This window comes from Cetorhinus maximus, unplaced genomic scaffold (assembly GCF_964194155.1).
Source record: "Cetorhinus maximus unplaced genomic scaffold, sCetMax3.hap1.1 HAP1_SCAFFOLD_115, whole genome shotgun sequence".
Classification (NCBI taxonomy): Eukaryota; Metazoa; Chordata; class Chondrichthyes; order Lamniformes; family Cetorhinidae; genus Cetorhinus; species Cetorhinus maximus.
In genome coordinates, this window is record NW_027596123.1 from 631,555 (window position 1) to 656,356 (window position 24,802).

At 55.4% G+C, this 24,802-nt stretch overlaps 1 protein-coding gene across 13 annotated transcripts in view; it reads left to right on the forward strand.

Moving 5' to 3' along the window:
- The first annotated feature begins 369 nt into the window (after window positions 1-369).
- uimc1 (ubiquitin interaction motif containing 1) overlaps window positions 370-24,802 on the forward strand; it is a 180,147-nt gene continuing 155,714 nt past the window's right edge. For 12 of the 13 annotated variants that reach the window (XR_013574194.1, XR_013574195.1, XM_078534830.1 and 9 more), the window contains exon 1: window positions 2,345-2,918. Coding sequence is in view for 1 of the 13 variants with exons in the window: in XM_078534822.1 (XP_078390948.1) it covers window positions 373-402; window positions 2,867-2,918 (82 nt within the window). In the remaining 12 variants the exon portion in view is untranslated. Of the gene's footprint in view, window positions 403-2,344; window positions 2,919-24,802 lie in introns of those variants that run through there. The other variant, XM_078534822.1, reaches the window with a different exon arrangement.

Consider the following 24,802-nt stretch of genomic DNA (forward strand, 5'->3'; position numbering starts at 1 on the left):
AGGGTCAGGGTCAGCGTCCGGACACGGCAGGGTCAGCGTCCGGACACGGCAGGGTCAGCGTCCGGACACGGCAGGGTCAGCGTCCGGACACGGCAGGGTCAGGGTCAGCGTCCGGACACGGCAGGGTCAGAGTCCGGACACGGCAGGGTCAGGGTCAGAGTCCGGACACGGCAGGGTCAGCGTCCGGACACGGCAGGGTCAGGGTCAGCGTCCGGACACGGCAGGGTCAGAGTCCGGACACGGCAGGGTCAGGGTCAGAGTCCGGACACGGCAGGGTCAGAGTCCGGGCTCCGTCGTTGTTTGATCGGGTTTTGTTTCCGGACGGGCGCATTAGTGTGTGCTGCTTCCTGTGACGTTATTTCCGGTTTGAAGATGCGGCGACAGAATCGGAGGGAAAAAGAGGTCAGTGTAGGGCGGGGGAGAGAGAGAGAGACTGGGGGAGGGGGAGCGGCGGGTGGTGTGTGAGGCACGGTGCGGAGGGAGCAGACAGACAGACGGAGCAGACAGACAGACGGAGCAGACAGACAGACGGAGAGAGCAGACAGACAGACGGAGCGAGCAGACAGACAGACGGAGCAGACAGACAGACGCAGCAGACAGACGGACGGAGAGAGCAGACAGACAGACAGAGAGAACAGACAGACAGACGGAGAGAGCAGACAGACAGACGGAGCAGACAGACAGACGGAGCGAGCAGACAGACAGAGAGAGCAGACAGACAGACGGAGAGAGCAGACAGACAGACGGAGAGAGCAGACAGAGAGAGCAGACGGACGGACGGAGGTAGCAGACGGACGGACGGAGGGAGCAGACGGACGGACGGAGGGAGCAGACGGACGGACGGAGGGGACGGACGGACGGAGGGAGCAGACGGACGGAGAGAGCAGACAGACGGACGGAGAGAGCAGACGGACGGAGAGAGCAGACAGACGGACGGGGAGAGCAGACGGATGTGGAAAGCAGACAGACAGACGGAGAGAGCAGACAGACGGACGGAGAGAGCAGACAGACAGATGGACGGAGGGAGCAGACAGACGGACGGAGGGAGCAGACAGACGGACGGAGGGAGCAGACAGACGGACGGAGGGAGCAGACAGACGGACGGAGGGAGCAGACAGACGGACGGAGGGAGCAGACAGACGGACGGAGGGAGCAGACAGACGGACGGAGGGAGCAGACAGACGGACGGAGGGAGCAGACAGACGGACGGAGGGAGCAGACAGACGGACGGAGGGAGCAGACAGACGGACGGAGGGAGCAGACAGACGGACGGAGAGAGCAGACAGACGGACGGAGAGAGCAGACGGATGGTGAGAGCAGACAGACGGACGGAGAGAGCAGACAGACGGAGGTAGCAGACAGACGGACGGAGAGAGCAGACAGACGGAGGTAGCAGACAGAAGGACGGAGAGAGCGGACAGATGGAGGGAGCAGACAGACGGGCGGAGGGAGCAGACAGACGGGCGGAGGGAGGAGACAGACAGATGGAGAGAGCAGACAGACAGAAGGAGAGAGCAGACAGACGGACGGAGAGAGCAGACAGACGGAGGTAGCAGACAGATGGACGGAGAGAGCGGACAGACGGAGGGAGCATACAGATGGATGGAGAGAGCAGACGGACGAAGGGAGCAGACAGACGGACGGAGGGAGCAGAAAGACGGATGGAGAGAGCAGACAATGACGGAGAGAGCAGACAGACGGACGGAGAGAGCAGACGGACGGAGGGAGCAGACAGACGGACGGAGAGAGCAGACAGACGGACGGAGAGAGCAGACAGACGGACGGAGAGAGCAGACAGAATGACGGGGAGAGCAGACAGGCGGAGGGACCAGACAGACGGATGGAGAGAGCAGACAGACGGAGGGAGCAGACAGACGGACGGAGAGAGCAGACAGACGGACAGAGAGAGCAGACAGATGGACGGAGAGAGCAGACAGAATGACGGGGAGAGCAGACAGACGGAGGGACCAGACAGACGGACGGAGAGAGCAGACAGACGGACGGAGAGAGCAGACAGACGGACGGAGAGAGCAGACAGACGGACGGAGAGAGCAGACAGACGGACGGAGAGAGCAGACAGACGGTCGGAGAGAGCAGACAGATGGATGGAGAGAGCAGACAGAATGACAGGGAGAGGAGACAGGCGGAGGGAGCAGACAGACGGTCGGAGGGAGCAGACAGATGGACGGAGGGAGCAGACAGACAGACGGAGGGAGCAGACAGACGGACGGAGGGAGCAGACAGACGGAGGGAGCAGACAGACGGACGGAGAGAGCAGACAGACGAACGGAGGGAGCAGACAGACGGAGGGAGCAGACAGACGGTCAGAGGGAGCAGACAGACGGACGGAGAGAGCAGACAGACGGACGGAGGGAGCAGACAGACGGTCAGAGGGAGCAGACAGACAGACGGAGAGAGCAGACGGACGGAGGGAGCAGACAGACGGTCAGAGGGAGCAGACAGACGGTCGGAGGGAGCAGACAGACGGACGGAGGGAGCAGACAGACGGACGGAGTGAGCAGACAGACGGAGGGAGCAGACAGACGGACGGAGAGAGCAGACAGACGAACGGAGGGAGCAGACAGACGGTCAGAGGGAGCAGACAGACGGACGGAGAGAGCAGACAGACGGACGGAGGGAGCAGACAGACGGTAAGAGGGAGCAGACAGACGGACGGAGAGAGCAGACGGACGGAGGGAGCAGACAGACGGTCAGAGGGAGCAGACAGACGGTCGGAGGGAGCAGACAGACGGACGGAGGGAGCAGACAGACGGACGGAGTGAGCAGACAGACGGAGGGAGCAGACAGACGGACGGAGAGAGCAGACAGACGAACGGGTGCTGATAGAATTTCTCTCTGTTTGCAGTTGGAACCATTGACGTCGCTGCGAGGGAATGTGTCCAAGCGGAAACTTTCACGTAGGTCCTGACTGAGAGGCTCTGCCGCCTACTCCGGGATTACACTGATAAGTGGCCCCATAACACCGCTGCGCAACCCCAGAATCGTACCCCACACACACACCCTGAAACACACACACACACCCTGAAACACCCACACACACCCTGAAACACTCACACACGCCCTGAAACACCCACACACTACCCCACACTCTGCCTGAAACACCCACACACTACCCCACACTCCGCCTGAAACACCCACACACTACCCCACACTCCGCCTGAAACGCCCACACACTACCCCACACACACCCTGAAACACTCACACACTACCCCACACACACCCTGAAACGCCCACACACACCCTGAAACGCCCACACACTAACCCCACACATACCCTGAAACGCCCACAGACTACCCCACACACACCCTGAAACGCCCACACACTACCCCACACACATATCCTGAAACGCTCACACACTACCCCCCACACATACCCTGAAAAGCCCACAGACTGCCCCACACACACCCTGAAACGCCCACACACTACCCCACACACATACCCTGAAACGCCCATAGACTACCCCACACACACCCTGAAACGCCCATAGTCTACCCCACACATACCCTGAAACGCACACAACCCTAGCCCACACTCACCCTGAAACCCCCACACACACCCTGAAATGCCTCCACACACCCTGAAACGCCCACACACTATCCCACACACACCCTGAAACGCCCACACACTATCCCACACACACCCTGAAACGCCCACACACTACCCCACACACACCCTGAAACGCCCACACACTATCCCACACACACCCTGAAACTCCCACACACTACCCCACACTCACCCTGAAACCCCCACACACTACCCCACACACACCCTGAAACGCCCACACACTATCCCCCACACACCCTGAAACGCCCACACACTAACACACACACCCTGAAATGCCCACACACTAACCCACGCCCACACACTAGCCCACACACACACGGAAACGCCCACACACAACCCCACACACACCCTGAAACGCCCACACACTAACCCACACACACCCTGAAACACCCACACACTACCCCACACACACCCTGATACGCCCACACACTACCCCACACACACCCTGAAACGCCCACACACTACCCCACACACACGCTGAAAAGCCCACACACACCCTGAAACACCCACTCCCTACCCCACACACACCCTGAAACACCCACACACTATCCCACACACACCCTGAAACGCCCACACACACCCTGAAACACCCACACTCTACCCCGCACACACCCTGAAACACCCACACTCTACCCCGCACACACCCTGAAACACCCACACACTACCCCACACACACCCTGAAACACCCACACACTATCCCACACACAATTCCTGAAAAACCCACACACACCCTGAAACTCCCACACAAACACGCACACACACACCCTGAAACACCCACCCACACACACATACACACACACACACACCCTGAAACAGCCACACAATATCCCACACACACCCTGAAACACCCACCCACTACCCCACACACACCCTGAAACACCCACACACTACCCCACACGCACTCTGAAACACCCACACACTATCCCACACACACCCTGAAACGCCCACACACTATCCCCCACACACCCTGAAACGCCCACACACTATCCCCCACACACCCTGAAACACCCACACACTACCCCCCACACACACCCTGAAACACCCACACAGTATCCCCCACACACCCTGAAACACCCACACACACACGCACACACACACCCTGAAACACCCACACACACACCCACATACACACACACCCTGAAACACCCACAAACTGCCCCACACACACCCTGAAACACCCACACACTACCCCACACACTCTGAAACACCCACACACTATCCCACACAGACACTAAAACACCCACACACTACCCCACACACACGCTGAAACATCCACACACAACCACACACACACCCTGAAACGCCCACACACTACCCCCCACACACATGCTGAAACACCCACAATCCCACACACACCCTGAAACACCCACACACTATCCCACACACACCCTGAAACACCCACACACTACCCCACACACACCCTGAAACACCCACACACTATCCCACACACAACTTGAAACACCCATACACACACACACCTGAAACGCCCACACCCTATCCCACACACATCCTGAAAAACCCACACACACACACACACCCTGAAACACCCGCACACAACACCTACACACTACCCCACACACACCCTCAAAAACCCACACACTACCCCACACACACCCTGAAACGCCCACACACTATCCCACACAGACCCTAAAACACCCACACATTACCCCACACACACGCTGAAACACCCACACACTACCCCACACACACCCTGAAACAACACACACACACCCTGAATCACACACACAACTTGAAACACCCATACACACACACACCCTGAAGCACCCACACACACACACCCTGAAACGCCCACACACGCACCCTGAAACACCAACACACTATCCCACACACACCCTGATACACCCACACACTACCCCACACACACCCTGAAACAACACACACACACCCTGAAACACCCACACTCTACCTCGCACACACGCTGAAACGCCCACACGCTACCCCACACACACCCTGAAACGACGAAACACTACCCCACTCACACCCTGAAACACCAACACACTATCCCACACACACCCTGAAACATTCACACCCACACCCTGAATCACACACACAACTTGAAACACCCATACACACAAACACCCTGAAGCACCCACACACACACCCTGAAACACCCACACACACACCCTGAAACACCCACACACTACCCCACACACATCCTGAAAAGCCCACACACACCCTGAAACACCAACACACTATCCCACACACACCCTGAAACATTCACGCCCACACCCTGAATCACACACACAACTTGAAACACCCATACACACAAACACCCTGAAGCACCCACACACAGACCCTGAAACACCCACACACACACCCTGAAACACCCACACACTACCCCGCTCACACGCTGAAACGCCCACACACTACCCCACACACACAACCTTAAACGCCCACACACTACCCCACACACACACTCTGAAACGACGACACACTACCCCACGCACGCCCTGAAGCACCCCCACACACACCCTGAAAGACCAACACACTATCCCACACACACCCAGAAACAACACACACACGCCCTGAATCTCACACACAACTTGCAACACCCATACACACACACACCCTGAAGCACCCACACACACACCCTGAAACACCCACACACTACCCCACACACACAATGAAACACCCACACTCTACCCCGCACACACGCTGAAACGCCCACACACTACCCCACACACACAACCTTAAACGCCCACACACTACCCCGCACACACCCTGAAACGACGACACACTACCCCACACACACCCTGGAACACCCACACACTACCCCACACACAGCATGAGGCGCCCACACACTCACCCTGATACACCAACACACTGTCCCACACATGCCCTGAAACACCCACACACTACCCCACATACAGCCTGAAACATCCACACACTATCCCATACACACCCTGAAACGCCCACACACCCTGAAACACCCACACACTAGCCCACATACACCCTGAAACACCCACACACACACGCACACACACACCCACACACACACACACCCTGAAGCACCCACAAACTGCCCCACACACACCCTGAAACACCCACACATTATCCCACACAGACACTAAAACACCCACACACTACCCCACACACACGCTGAAACATCCACACACAACCACACACACATCCTGAAACACCCACACACTATCCCATACACACCCTGAAACACCCACACACTATCCCACACACACCCTGAAACACCCACACACTACCGCATACACACCCTGAAACACCCACACACACCCTGAAACACCCACACACTATCCCACACACACCCTGAAACACCCACACACTACCGCATACACACCCTGAAACACCCACACACACCCTGAAACACCCACACACTATCCCACACACACCCTGAAACACCCACACACTACCCCGCACACACCCTGAAACACCAACACACTACCCCCCACACACAACCTGAAACACCCACACACTACCCCACACACACCCTGAAACACCCACACACACCCTGAAACACCCACACACTACCCCACACACAGCCTGAAGCACCCACACACACACCCTGAAACACCCACAGACTACCCCACACACACCCTGAAACACCCACACTCTACCCCACACACACCCTGAAACAACACACACACACCCTGAATCTCACACACAACTTGAAACACCCATACACACACACACCCTGAAACACCCATACACACACCCTGAAACACCCACACACACACGCTGAAGCACCCACACACACCCTGAAACACCCACACACTACCCCATACACACCCTGAAATACCCACAATCTCCCCCACGCACACCCTGAAACACCCACGCACTACTCCACACACCCTGAAACACCCACACACACCCTGAAACACCCACACACTACCCCATACACACCCTGAAATACGCACAAACTGCCCCATGCACACCCTGAAACACCCACGCACAGCCCCACACACCCTTAAATACCCACGCACAACCCCACACACCCTGAAACATCCAAACACTATCCAACACACACCCTGAAACACCCACAAACAACCACACACACCCTGAAACACCCACACACTACCCAACACACACTCTGAAACACCCACACATTACCCCACACACACCCTGAAACACCCACACACACACCCTGAAACACCCACAAACAACCACACACACCCTGAAACACCCACACACTACCCCACACACACCCTGAAACACCAACACACTATCCCACACACACCCTGAAACGCCCACACACCCTGAAACACCCACACACTAGCCCACACACACCCTGAAGCACCCACAAACTGCCCCACACACACCCTGAAACACCCACACACTACCCCACACACTCTGAAACACCCACACATTATCCCACACAGACACTAAAACACCCACACACTACCCCACACACACGCCTAAACATCCACACACACATCCTGAAACGCCCACACACTACCCCCACACACACGCTGAAACTCCCACACACTATCCCACACACACCCTGAAACACCCACACACTATCCCACACACACCCTGAAACACCCACACACTATCCCACACACACCCTGAAACACCCACACACACCCTGAAACACCCACACACTACCCCACACACACCCTGAAACACCCACACACTACCCCACACACACCCTGAAACACCAACACACTACCCCCCACATCCAGCCTGAAACACCCACACACTACCCCGCACACACCCTGAAACACACACACACTACCCCCCACACACGGCCTGAAACACCCACACACTACCCCACACACACCCTGAAACACCAACACACTACCCCCCACACACAGCCTGAAACACCCACACACTACCCCCCACACACGGCCTGAAACACCCACACTCTACCCCACATACACCCTGAAACACCCACACACTATCCACACACACACCCTGAAACACCAACACACTATCCCACACACACCCTGAAACAACACACACACACCCTGAATCACACACACAACTTGAAACACCCATACACACACACACCCTGAAGCACCCACACACACACACCCTGAAACGCCCACACACACCCTGAAACACCCACACACTATCCCACACACACCCTGAAACACCCACACACTACCCCGCACACACGCTGAAACGCCCACACACTACTCCACACACACAACCTTAAACGCCCACAGACTATCCCACACACACCCTGAAACGCCCACTCCCTACCCCACACACACCCTGAAACGCCCACACACACCCTGAAACGCCCACACACTACCCCACACACACCCTGAAACACCCACACACTACCCCACACACACGCTGAAACGCCCACACACACCCTGAAACACCCACAGACTACCCCACACACACCCTGAAGCACCCACACACTACCCCACACACACCCTGAAACGCCCACACACTACCCCACACACACCCAGAAACGCCCGCACACTACCCCACACACAGCCTGAGGCGCCCACACACTACCCCAGACACAGCCTGAAACGCCCACACACCCTGAAACACCCACACACTAGCCCACACACACCCTGAAAAACCCACACACTACCCCACATACACCCTGAAACACCCACACACACATGCACACACACACCCTGAAACGCCCACACACTACCCCACACACACCCAGAAACGCCCGCACACTACCCCACACACAGCCTGAGGCGCCCACACACTACCCCAGACACAGCCTGAAACGCCCACACACCCTGAAACACCCACACACTAGCCCACACACACCCTGAAACACCCACAAACTGCCCCACACACACCCTGAAACACCCACACACTACCCCACACACACCCTGAAAAACCCACACACTACCCCTCATACACCCTGAAAGACCCCCACACACATATCCTGAAACTCCCACAAACTGCCCCACACACACCCTGAAACACCCACACACACATGCACACACACACCCTGAAACACCCACACACACACACCCACACACCCTGAAACACCCCCAAACCGCCACATACACACCGTGAAACACCCACACACTACCCCACACACACGCTGAAACACCCACACACTACCCCACACACACAACCTTAAACGCCCACACACTACCCCACACACACCCTGAAACGACGACACACTCCCCCACGCACACCCTGAAGCACCCACACACACACCCTGAAACACCAGCACACTATCCCACACACACCCTGAAACATCCACACACACACCCTGAAACAACACACACACACACCCTGAATCACACACACAACTTGAAACACCCATACACACACACACCCTGAAGCACCCACACACACACACCCTGAAACGCCCACACACACCCTGAAACACCCACACTCTACCCCGCACACACGCTGAAACGCCCACACACTACTCCACACACACAACCTGAAACGCCCACAGACTATCCCACACACACCCTGAAACGCCCACTCCCTACCCCACACACAACCTGAAATGCCTACACACACCCTGAAACGCCCACACACTACCCCACACACACCCTGAAACACCCACACACTACCCCACACACACGCTGAAACGCCCACACACACCCTGAAACACCCACACACTACCCCACACACACCCTGAAACGCCCACACACTACCCCACACACACCCAGAAACGCCCGCACACTACCCCACACACAGCCTGAGGCGCCCACACACTACCCCAGACACAGCCTGAAACGCCCACACACCCTGAAACACCCACACACTAGCCCACACACACCCTGAAAAACCCACACACTACCCCACATACACCCTGAAACACCCACACACACATGCACACACACACCCTGAAACACCCACACACACACACACCCTGAAACACCCACAAACTGCCCCACACACACCCTGAAACACCCACACACTACCCCACACACACCCTGAAAAACCCACACACTACCCCACATACACCCTGAAAGACCCACGCACACATATCCTGAAACACCCACAAACTGCCCCACACACACCCTGAAACGCCCACACACTATCCCACACAGACCCTAAAACACCCACACACTACCCCACACCCACGCTGAAACACCCACACACTACCCCACATACACCCTGAAACACCCACACACACACGCACACACACACCCACACACACACACACCCTGAAGCACCCACAAACTGCCCCACACACACCCTGAAACACCCACACATTATCCCACACAGACACTAAAACACCCACACACTACCCCACACACACGCTGAAACATCCACACACAACCACACACACATCCTGAAACACCCACACACTATCCCATACACACCCTGAAACACCCACACACTATCCCACACACACCCTGAAACACCCACACACTACCGCATACACACCCTGAAACACCCACACACACCCTGAAACACCCACACACTATCCCACACACACCCTGAAACACCCACACACTACCGCATACACACCCTGAAACACCCACACACACCCTGAAACACCCACACACTATCCCACACACACCCTGAAACACCCACACACTACCCCGCACACACCCTGAAACACCAACACACTACCCCCCACACACAACCTGAAACACCCACACACTACCCCACACACACCCTGAAACACCCACACACACCCTGAAACACCCACACACTACCCCACACACAGCCTGAAGCACCCACACACACACCCTGAAACACCCACAGACTACCCCACACACACCCTGAAACACCCACACTCTACCCCACACACACCCTGAAACAACACACACACACCCTGAATCTCACACACAACTTGAAACACCCATACACACACACACCCTGAAACACCCATACACACACCCTGAAACACCCACACACACACGCTGAAGCACCCACACACACCCTGAAACACCCACACACTACCCCATACACACCCTGAAATACCCACAATCTCCCCCACGCACACCCTGAAACACCCACGCACTACTCCACACACCCTGAAACACCCACACACACCCTGAAACACCCACACACTACCCCATACACACCCTGAAATACGCACAAACTGCCCCATGCACACCCTGAAACACCCACGCACAGCCCCACACACCCTTAAATACCCACGCACAACCCCACACACCCTGAAACATCCAAACACTATCCAACACACACCCTGAAACACCCACAAACAACCACACACACCCTGAAACACCCACACACTACCCAACACACACTCTGAAACACCCACACATTACCCCACACACACCCTGAAACACCCACACACACACCCTGAAACACCCACAAACAACCACACACACCCTGAAACACCCACACACTACCCCACACACACCCTGAAACACCAACACACTATCCCACACACACCCTGAAACGCCCACACACCCTGAAACACCCACACACTAGCCCACACACACCCTGAAGCACCCACAAACTGCCCCACACACACCCTGAAACACCCACACACTACCCCACACACTCTGAAACACCCACACATTATCCCACACAGACACTAAAACACCCACACACTACCCCACACACACGCCTAAACATCCACACACACATCCTGAAACGCCCACACACTACCCCCACACACACGCTGAAACTCCCACACACTATCCCACACACACCCTGAAACACCCACACACTATCCCACACACACCCTGAAACACCCACACACTATCCCACACACACCCTGAAACACCCACACACACCCTGAAACACCCACACACTACCCCACACACACCCTGAAACACCCACACACTACCCCACACACACCCTGAAACACCAACACACTACCCCCCACATCCAGCCTGAAACACCCACACACTACCCCGCACACACCCTGAAACACACACACACTACCCCCCACACACGGCCTGAAACACCCACACACTACCCCACACACACCCTGAAACACCAACACACTACCCCCCACACACAGCCTGAAACACCCACACACTACCCCCCACACACGGCCTGAAACACCCACACTCTACCCCACATACACCCTGAAACACCCACACACTATCCACACACACACCCTGAAACACCAACACACTATCCCACACACACCCTGAAACAACACACACACACCCTGAATCACACACACAACTTGAAACACCCATACACACACACACCCTGAAGCACCCACACACACACACCCTGAAACGCCCACACACACCCTGAAACACCCACACACTATCCCACACACACCCTGAAACACCCACACACTACCCCGCACACACGCTGAAACGCCCACACACTACTCCACACACACAACCTTAAACGCCCACAGACTATCCCACACACACCCTGAAACGCCCACTCCCTACCCCACACACACCCTGAAACGCCCACACACACCCTGAAACGCCCACACACTACCCCACACACACCCTGAAACACCCACACACTACCCCACACACACGCTGAAACGCCCACACACACCCTGAAACACCCACAGACTACCCCACACACACCCTGAAGCACCCACACACTACCCCACACACACCCTGAAACGCCCACACACTACCCCACACACACCCAGAAACGCCCGCACACTACCCCACACACAGCCTGAGGCGCCCACACACTACCCCAGACACAGCCTGAAATGCCCACACACCCTGAAACACCCACACACTAGCCCACACACACCCTGAAAAACCCACACACTACCCCACATACACCCTGAAACACCCACACACACATGCACACACACACCCTGAAACGCCCACACACTACCCCACACACACCCAGAAACGCCCGCACACTACCCCACACACAGCCTGAGGCGCCCACACACTACCCCAGACACAGCCTGAAACACCCACACACCCTGAAACACCCACACACTAGCCCACACACACCCTGAAACACCCACAAACTGCCCCACACACACCCTGAAACACCCACACACTACCCCACACACACCCTGAAAAACCCACACACTACCCCTCATACACCCTGAAAGACCCCCACACACATATCCTGAAACTCCCACAAACTGCCCCACACACACCCTGAAACACCCACACACACATGCACACACACACCCTGAAACACCCACACACACACACCCACACACCCTGAAACACCCCCAAACCGCCACATACACACCGTGAAACACCCACACACTACCCCACACACACGCTGAAACACCCACACACTACCCCACACACACAACCTTAAACGCCCACACACTACCCCACACACACCCTGAAACGACGACACACTCCCCCACGCACACCCTGAAGCACCCACACACACACCCTGAAACACCAGCACACTATCCCACACACACCCTGAAACATCCACACACACACCCTGAAACAACACACACACACACCCTGAATCACACACACAACTTGAAACACCCATACACACACACACCCTGAAGCACCCACACACACACACCCTGAAACGCCCACACACACCCTGAAACACCCACACTCTACCCCGCACACACGCTGAAACGCCCACACACTACTCCACACACACAACCTGAAACGCCCACAGACTATCCCACACACACCCTGAAACGCCCACTCCCTACCCCACACACAACCTGAAATGCCTACACACACCCTGAAACGCCCACACACTACCCCACACACACCCTGAAACACCCACACACTACCCCACACACACGCTGAAACGCCCACACACACCCTGAAACACCCACACACTACCCCACACACACCCTGAAACGCCCACACACTACCCCACACACACCCAGAAACGCCCGCACACTACCCCACACACAGCCTGAGGCGCCCACACACTACCCCAGACACAGCCTGAAACGCCCACACACCCTGAAACACCCACACACTAGCCCACACACACCCTGAAAAACCCACACACTACCCCACATACACCCTGAAACACCCACACACACATGCACACACACACCCTGAAACACCCACACACACACACACCCTGAAACACCCACAAACTGCCCCCCACACACCCTGAAACACCCACACACTATCCCACACAGACCCTAAACACCCACACACTACCCCACACACACGCTGAAACACCCACACACTACCCCACACACACCCTGAAACAACACACACACACCCTGAATCGCACACACAACTTGAAACACCCATACACACACACACCCTGAAGCACCCACACACACACACCCTGAAATGCCCACACACACATCCTGAAACACCAACACACTATCCCACACACACCCTGATACACCCACACACTACCCCACACACACCCTGAAACAACACACACACACCCTGAAACACCCACACTCTACCCCGCACACACGCTGAAACGCCCACACGCTACCCCACACACACCCTGAAACGACGACACACTACCCCACACACACCCTGAAACACCCACACACTACCCCACACACACCCTGAAACACCCACACACTACCCCACACACACCACACCACGCACACCCTGAAGCACCCACACACACACCCTGAAACACCAACACACTATCCCACACAAACCCTGAAACATATACACACACCCAGAATCACACACACAACTTGAAACACCCACACACACACACCCTGAAACACCCACACACACACTGAAACACCCACACACACCCTGAAACACCCACACACTACCCCACACACACCCTAAAACACCCACACACTACCCCGCACACACGCTGAAACGCCCACACACTACCCTACACACACCCTGAAACACCCACACACTACCCCACACACACCCTGAAACAACACACACACACCCTGAATCACACACACAACTTGAAACACCCATACACACACACACCCTGAAGCATCCACACACACACACCCTGAAACGCCCACACACACACCCTGAAACACCAACACACTATCCCACACACACCCTGATTCACCCACACACTACCCCACACACACCCTGAAACAACACACACACACCCTGAAACACCCACACTCTACCTCGCACACATGCTGAAACGCCCACATGCTACCCCACACACACAACCTTAAACGCCCACACGCTACCCCACACACACCCTGAAACGACGACACACTACCCCACTCACACCCTGAAACACCAACACACTATCCCACACACACCCTGAAACATCCACACACACACCCTGAATCACACACACAACTTGAAACACCCATACACACACACACCCTGAAACACCCACACACACCCTGAAACACCCACACACTACCCCACACACATCCTGAAAAGCCCACACACACCCTGAAACACCCACACACTACCCCACACACACCCTGAAACAACACACACACACCCTGAATCGCGCACACAACTTGAAACACCCATACACACACACACCCTGAAGCACCCACACACACATACCCTGAAACGCCCACACACACACCCTGAAACACCAACACACTATCCCACACACACCCTGATACACCCACACACTACCCCACACACACCCTGAAACAACACACACACACCCTGAAACACCCACACTCTACCCCACACACACCCTGAAACGACGACACACTACCCCACACACACCCTGAAACACCCACACACTACCCCACACACACAACCTTAAACGCCCACACGCTACCCCACACACACCCTGAAACGACGACACACTACCCCACACACACCCTGAAACACCCACACACTACCCCACACACACCCTGAAACAACACACACACACCCTGAATCTCACACACAACTTGAAACACCAATACACACACACATCCTGAAACACCCACACACACCCTGAAACACACACACACACACCCTGAAACGCCCACACACACACCCTGAAACACCCTCACACACACCCTGAAACACCCACACACTACCCCACACACACAACCTTAAACGCCCACACACTACCCCACACACACAACCTTAAACGCCCACACACTACCCCACACACACCCTGAAACACCAACACACTATCCCACACAAACCCTGAAACATATACACACACCCAGAATCACACACACAACTTGAAACACCCATACACACACACCCTGAAGCACCCACACACACACACCCTGAAACACCCACACACACACCCTGAAACACCAACACACTACCCCACACACATCCTGAAACGCCCACACACACCCTGAAACACCCACACACTACCCCACACACACCCTGAAACACCCACACTCTACCCCGCACACACGCTGAAACGCCCACACACTACCCCACACACACAACCTTAAACGCCCACACACTACCCCACACACACCCTGCTACGACGACACACTACCCCACACACACCCTGGAACACCTACACACTACCCCACACACACAACCTTAAACGCCCACACACTACCCCACACACACCCTGGAACACCCACACACACCACACCACGCACACCCTGAAGCACCCACACACACACCCTGAAACACCAACACACTATCCCACACATGCCCTGAAACACCCACACACTACCCCACACACACCCTGGAACACCCACACACTACCCCACACACACCCTGAAACACCCACACACTACCCCACACACACCCTGGAACACCCACACACTCCCTGAAACATCACACACACACCCTGAAACACCAACACACTATCCCACACACGCCCTGAAACACCCACACACTACGCCACACACCCTGAAACACCCACACACTATCCCACACAGATACTAAAACATTCACACACTACCCCACACACACGCTGAAACATCCACACGCAACCACACGCACACCCTGAAACGCCCACACACTACCCCCCACACACACCCTGAAACACCCTCACACACACCCTGAAACACCCACACACTACCCCACACACTCTGAAACACCCACACACTATCCCACACACACCCTGAAACATCCACACACACACCCTGAATCACACACACAACTTGAAACACCCATACACACACACACCCTGAAGCACCCACCCACACACACCCTGAAACATCCACACACACACCCTGAAACATCCACACACACACCCTGAAACACCAACACACTATCCCACACACGCCCTGAATCACCCACACACTACCCCACACACCCTGAAACACCCACACACTATCCCACACAGACACTAAAACATTCACACACTACCCCACACACACGCTGAAACATCCACACGCAACTACACACACACCCTGAAACGCCCACACACTACCCCCCACACACACCCTGAAACACCCTCACACACACCCTGAAACACCCACACACTACCCCACACACTCTGAAACACCCACACACTATCCCACACAGACACTAAAACACCCACACACTACCCCACACACACGCTGAAACATCCACACACAACTACACACACACCCTGAAACGCCCACACACTACTACCCACACACACCCTGAAACACCCACACACTATCCCACACACACCCTGAAACACCCACACACTATCCCACACACACCCTGAAACGCCCACACACTACCCCCCACACACACGCTGAAACACCCACAATCCCACACACACCCTGAAACACCCACACAATATCCCACACACACCCTGAAACACCCACACACTACCCCACACACTCCCTGAAACACCCACACACTACCCCACACACACCCTGAAACACCCACACTCTATCCCACACACACCCTGAAACACCCACACACTACCCCACACACACCCTGAAACACCCACACACTATCCCACACACACCCTGAAACATCCACACACACACCATGAATCACACACACAACTTGAAACACCCATACACACACACACCCTGAAGCACCCACCCACACACACCCTGAAACATCCACACACACACCCTGAAACATCCACACACACCCTAAAACACCCACACACACCCTGAATCACACACACAACTTGAAACACCCATACACACACACACCTGAAACGCCCACACCCTATCCCACACACACCCTGAAAAACCCACACACTTCCCCACACACACCCTGAAACACCCACACACACACACACACCCTGAAACACCCACACACTACCCCACACGCACCCTGAAACACCCACACACTATCCCACACACACCCTGAAACATCCACACACACACCCTGAATCACGCACACAACTTGAAACACCCATACACACACACACCTGAAACGCCCACACCCTATCCCACACACACCCTGAAAAACCCACACACTTCCCCACACACACCCTGAAACACCCACACACCCACACACACACACACCCTGAAACACCCGCACACAACACCCACACACTACCCCACACACACCCTGAAAAACCCACACACTACCCCACATACACCCTGAAACACACACACACACACATCCTGAAACACCCACAAACTGCCCCACACACACCCTGAAACGCCCACACACTATCCCACACAGACCCTAAAACACCCACACACTACCCTACACACATGCTGAAACACCCACACACTACCCCACACACACCCTGAAACAACACACACACACCCTGAATCTCACACACAACTTGAAACACCCATACACACACACACCCTGAAGCACCCACACACACACACCCTGAAACGCCCACACACACACCCTGAAACACCAACACACTATCCCACACACACCCTGATACACCCACACACTACCCCACACACACCCTGAAACACCCACACACACCCTGAAACACCAACACACTATCCCACACTCCCCCTGAAACACCCACACACTACCCCACACACATCCTGAAACAACACACACACACCCTGAATCTCACACACAACTTGAAACACCCATACACACACACATCCTGAAACACCCATACACAAACACACTGAAACGCCCACACACACACCCTGAAACACCCTCACACACACCCTGAAACACCCACACACTATCCCACACAGACACTAAAACACCCACACACTACCCCACACACACGCTGAAACATCCACACACAACCACACACACACCCTGAAACGCCCACACACTACCCCCCACACACACCCTGAAACACCCACACACTATCCCACACACACCCTGAAACACCCACACACTATCCCACACACACCGTGAAACGCCCACACACTACCCCCCACACACACGCTGAAACACCCACAATCCCACACACACCCTGAAACACCCACACAATATCCCACACACACCCTGAAACACCCACACACTACCCCACACACTCCCTGAAACACCCACACACTACCCCACACACACCCTGAAACACCCACACTCTATCCCACACACACCCTGAAACACCCACACACTACCCCACACACACCCTGAAACACCCACACACTATCCCACACACACCCTGAAACATCCACACACATACCATGAATCACACACACAACTTGAAACACCCATACACACACACACCCTGAAGCACCCACCCACACACACCCTGAAACATCCACACACACACCCTGAAACATCCACACACACCCTAAAACACCCACACACACCCTGAATCACACACACAACTTGAAACACCCATACACACACACACCTGAAACGCCCACACCCTATCCCACACACACCCTGAAAAACCCACACACTACCCCACACACACGCTGAAACACCCACACACTACCCCACACACACACACTGATACACCCACACACACCACACCACGCACACACTGAAGCACCCACACACACACCCTGAAACACCAGCACACTATCCCACACACACCCTGAAACATCCACACACACCCTGAATCACACACACACCCTGAATCACCCACACACACACACCCTGAATCACCCACACACACACACCCTAAAACACCCACACACACCCTGAAACACCCACACACACCCTGAATCGCACACACAACTTGAAACACCCATACACACACACACCCTGAAGCACCCACACACACACCCTGAAGCACCCACACACACACCCTGAAACACCAACACACTACCCCACACACATCCTGAAACACCCACACACTACCCCACACACACCCTGAAACACCCACACTCTACCCCGCACACACGCTGAAACGCCCACACACTACCCCACACACACAACCTTAAACGCCCACACACTACTCCACACACACCCTGCTATGACGACACACTAACCCACACACACCCTGAAACACCCACACAGTACCCCACAGACACCACACCACGCACACCCTGAAGCATCCACACACACACCCTGAAACACCAACACACTACCCCGCACACACCCTGAAACACCCACACACTATCCCACACACACCCTGAAACACCCACACACTATCCCACACACGCCCTGAAACCCACACACTACCCCACACACACCCTGAAACACCCACACACTATCCCACACACGCCCTGAAACACCCACACACTACCCCACACACACCCTGAAACACCCACACACTATCCCACACACGCCCTGAAACACCCACACACTACCCCACACACGCCCTGAAACACCCACACACTACCCCACACACACGCTGAAACGCGCACACACTACCCCACACACACCCTGAAACACCCACACACTATCCCATACACACCCTGAAACGCCCACACACTATCCCCCACACACCCTGAAACGCCCACACACCCTGAAACACCCACACACTAGCCCACACACACCCTGAAAAACCCACACACTACCCCACATACACCCTGAAACACCCACACACACACGCACACACACACCCTGAAACACCCACACACGCACACCCACACACACACACACCCTGAAACACCCACAAACTGCCCCACACACACCCTGAAACACCCACACACTACCCCACACACCCTGAAACACCCACACACTATCCCACACAGACACTAAAACATTCACACACTACCCCACACACACGCTGAAACATCCACACGCAACCACACACACACACCCTGAAACGCCCACACACTACCCCCCACACACACCCTGAAACACCCACACACTACCCCACACACTCTGAAACACCCACACACTATCCCACACAGACACTAAAACACCCACACACTACCCCACACACATGCTGAAACATCCACACACAACCACACACACACCCTGAAACGCCCACACACTACCCCCCACACACACGCTGAAACACCCACAATCCCACACACACCCTGAAACACCCACATACTACCCCACACACCCTGAAAAACCCACACACTACCCCACATACACCCTGAAACACCCCCACGCACACACACACCCTGAAACACCCACACACACACACCCAGACACACCCTGAAACACCCCCAAACTGCCCCATACACACCGTGAAACACCCACACACTACCCCACACACGCCCTGAAACACACACACACTACCCCACACACACGCTGAAACGCGCACACACTACCCCACACACACCCTGAAACACCCACACACTATCCCATACACACCCTGAAACGCCCACACACTATCCCCCACACACCCTGAAACGCCCACACACCCTGAAACACCCACACACTAGCCCACACACACCCTGAAAAACCCACACACTACCCCACATACACCCTGAAACACCCACACACACACGCACACACACACCCTGAAACACCAACACACGCACACCCACACACACACACACCCTGAAACACCCACAAACTGCCCCACACACACCCTGAAACACCCACACACTACCCCACACACCCTGAAACACCCACACACTATCCCACACAGACACTAAAACATTCACACACTACCCCACACACACGCTGAAACATCCACACGCAACCACACACACACCCTGAAACGCCCACACACTACCCCCCACACACACCCTGAAACACCCACACACTACCCCACACACTCTGAAACACCCACACACTATCCCACACAGACACTAAAACACCCACACACTACCCCACACACATGCTGAAACATCCACACACAACCACACACACACCCTGAAACGCCCACACACTACCCCCCACACACACGCTGAAACACCCACAATCCCACACACACCCTGAAACACCCACATACTACCCCACACACCCTGAAAAACCCACACACTACCCCACATACACCCTGAAACACCCACACACACACGCACACACACACCCTGAAACACCCACACACACACACCCAGACACACCCTGAAACACCCCCAAACTGCCCCATACACACCGTGAAACACCCACACACTACCCCACACACACGCTGAAACACCCACACACTACCCCACACACACAAACTTAAACGCCCACACACTACCCGACACACACCCTGAAAAACCCACACACACCCTGAAACACCCACACACTATCCCACACACACCCTGAAACACCCACACACTATCCCCCACACACCCTGAAAAACCCACACACACCCTGAAACACCCACACACTATCCCACACACACCCTGAAACACCCACACACTACCCCACACACACCCTGAAACACCCACACACTATCCCACACACACCCTGAAACACCCACACACTACCCAACACACACCCTGAAACACCCACACATTACCCCACACACACCCTGAAACACCCACACACACACCCTGAAACACCCACACACTACCCCACACACACCCTGAAACACCCACAAACAACCACACACACCCTGAAACACCCACACACTACCCCACACACACCCTGAAACACCAACACACTATCCCACACACACCCTGAAACACCCACATACTACCCCACACACACCCTGAAAAACCCATACACTACCCCACATACACCCTGAAACACCCACACACACACACGCACACACACCCTGAAACACCCACACACACACACCCAGACACACCCTGTAACACCCCCAAACTGCCCCATACACACCGTGAAACACCCACACACTACCCCACACACACGCTGAAACACCCACACACTACCCCACACACACAACCTTAAACACCCACACACTACCCCACACACACCCTGAAACGACGACACACTCCCCCACACACACCCTGAAACACCCACACACACCACACCACGCACACCCTGAAGCACCCACACACACACCCTGAAACACCAGCACACTATCCCACACACACCCTGAAACATCCACACACACCCTGAATCACACACACACACACCCTGAATCTCACACACAACTTGAAACACCCATACACACACACACCCTGAATCACCCACACACACACACCCTAAAACACCCACACACACCCTGAAACCACCCACACACACCCTAAAACACCCACACACTACCCCGCACACACGCTGAAACGCCCACACACTACCCTACACACACCCTGAAACACCCACACACTACCCCACACACACCCTGAAACACCCACACACTACCCCACACGCACCCTGAAACGCCCACACCCTATCCCACACACACCCTGAAAAACCCACACACTTCCCCACATACACCCTGAAACACCCACACACACACACACACACCCTGAAACACCCACACACACACACACACACCCTGAAACACCCGCACACAACACCCACACACTACCCCACACACACCCTGAAAAACCCACACACTACCCCACATACACCCTGAAACACCCACACACACACATCCTGAAACACCCACAAACTGCCCCACACACACCCTGAAACGCCCCCACACTATCCCACACAGACCCTAAAACACCCACACACTACCCCACACACACCCTGAAACAACACACACACACCCTGAATCACACACACACCCTGAATCACCCACACACACACACCCTGAATCACCCAGACACACACACCCTAAAACACCCACACACACCCTGAAACACCCACACACACCCTGAATCGCACACACAACTTGAAACACCCATACACACACACACCCTGAAGCACCCACACACACACCCTGAAGCACCCACACACACACCCTGAAACACCAACACACTACCCCACACACATCCTGAAACACCCACACACTACCCCACACACACCCTGAAACACCCACACTCTACCCCGCACACACGCTGAAACGCCCACACACTACCCCACACACACAACCTTAAACGCCCACACACTACTCCACACACACCCTGCTATGACGACACACTAACCCACACACACCCTGAAACACCCACACAGTACCCCACAGACACCACACCACGCACACCCTGAAGCATCCACACACACACCCTGAAACACCAACACACTACCCCGCACACACCCTGAAACACCCACACACTATCCCACACACACCCTGAAACACCCACACACTATCCCACACACGCCCTGAAACCCACACACTACCCCACACACACCCTGAAACACCCACACACTATCCCACACACGCCCTGAAACACCCACACACTACCCCACACACACCCTGAAACACCCACACACTATCCCACACACGCCCTGAAACACCCACACACTACCCCACACACGCCCTGAAACACCCACACACTACCCCACACACACGCTGAAAC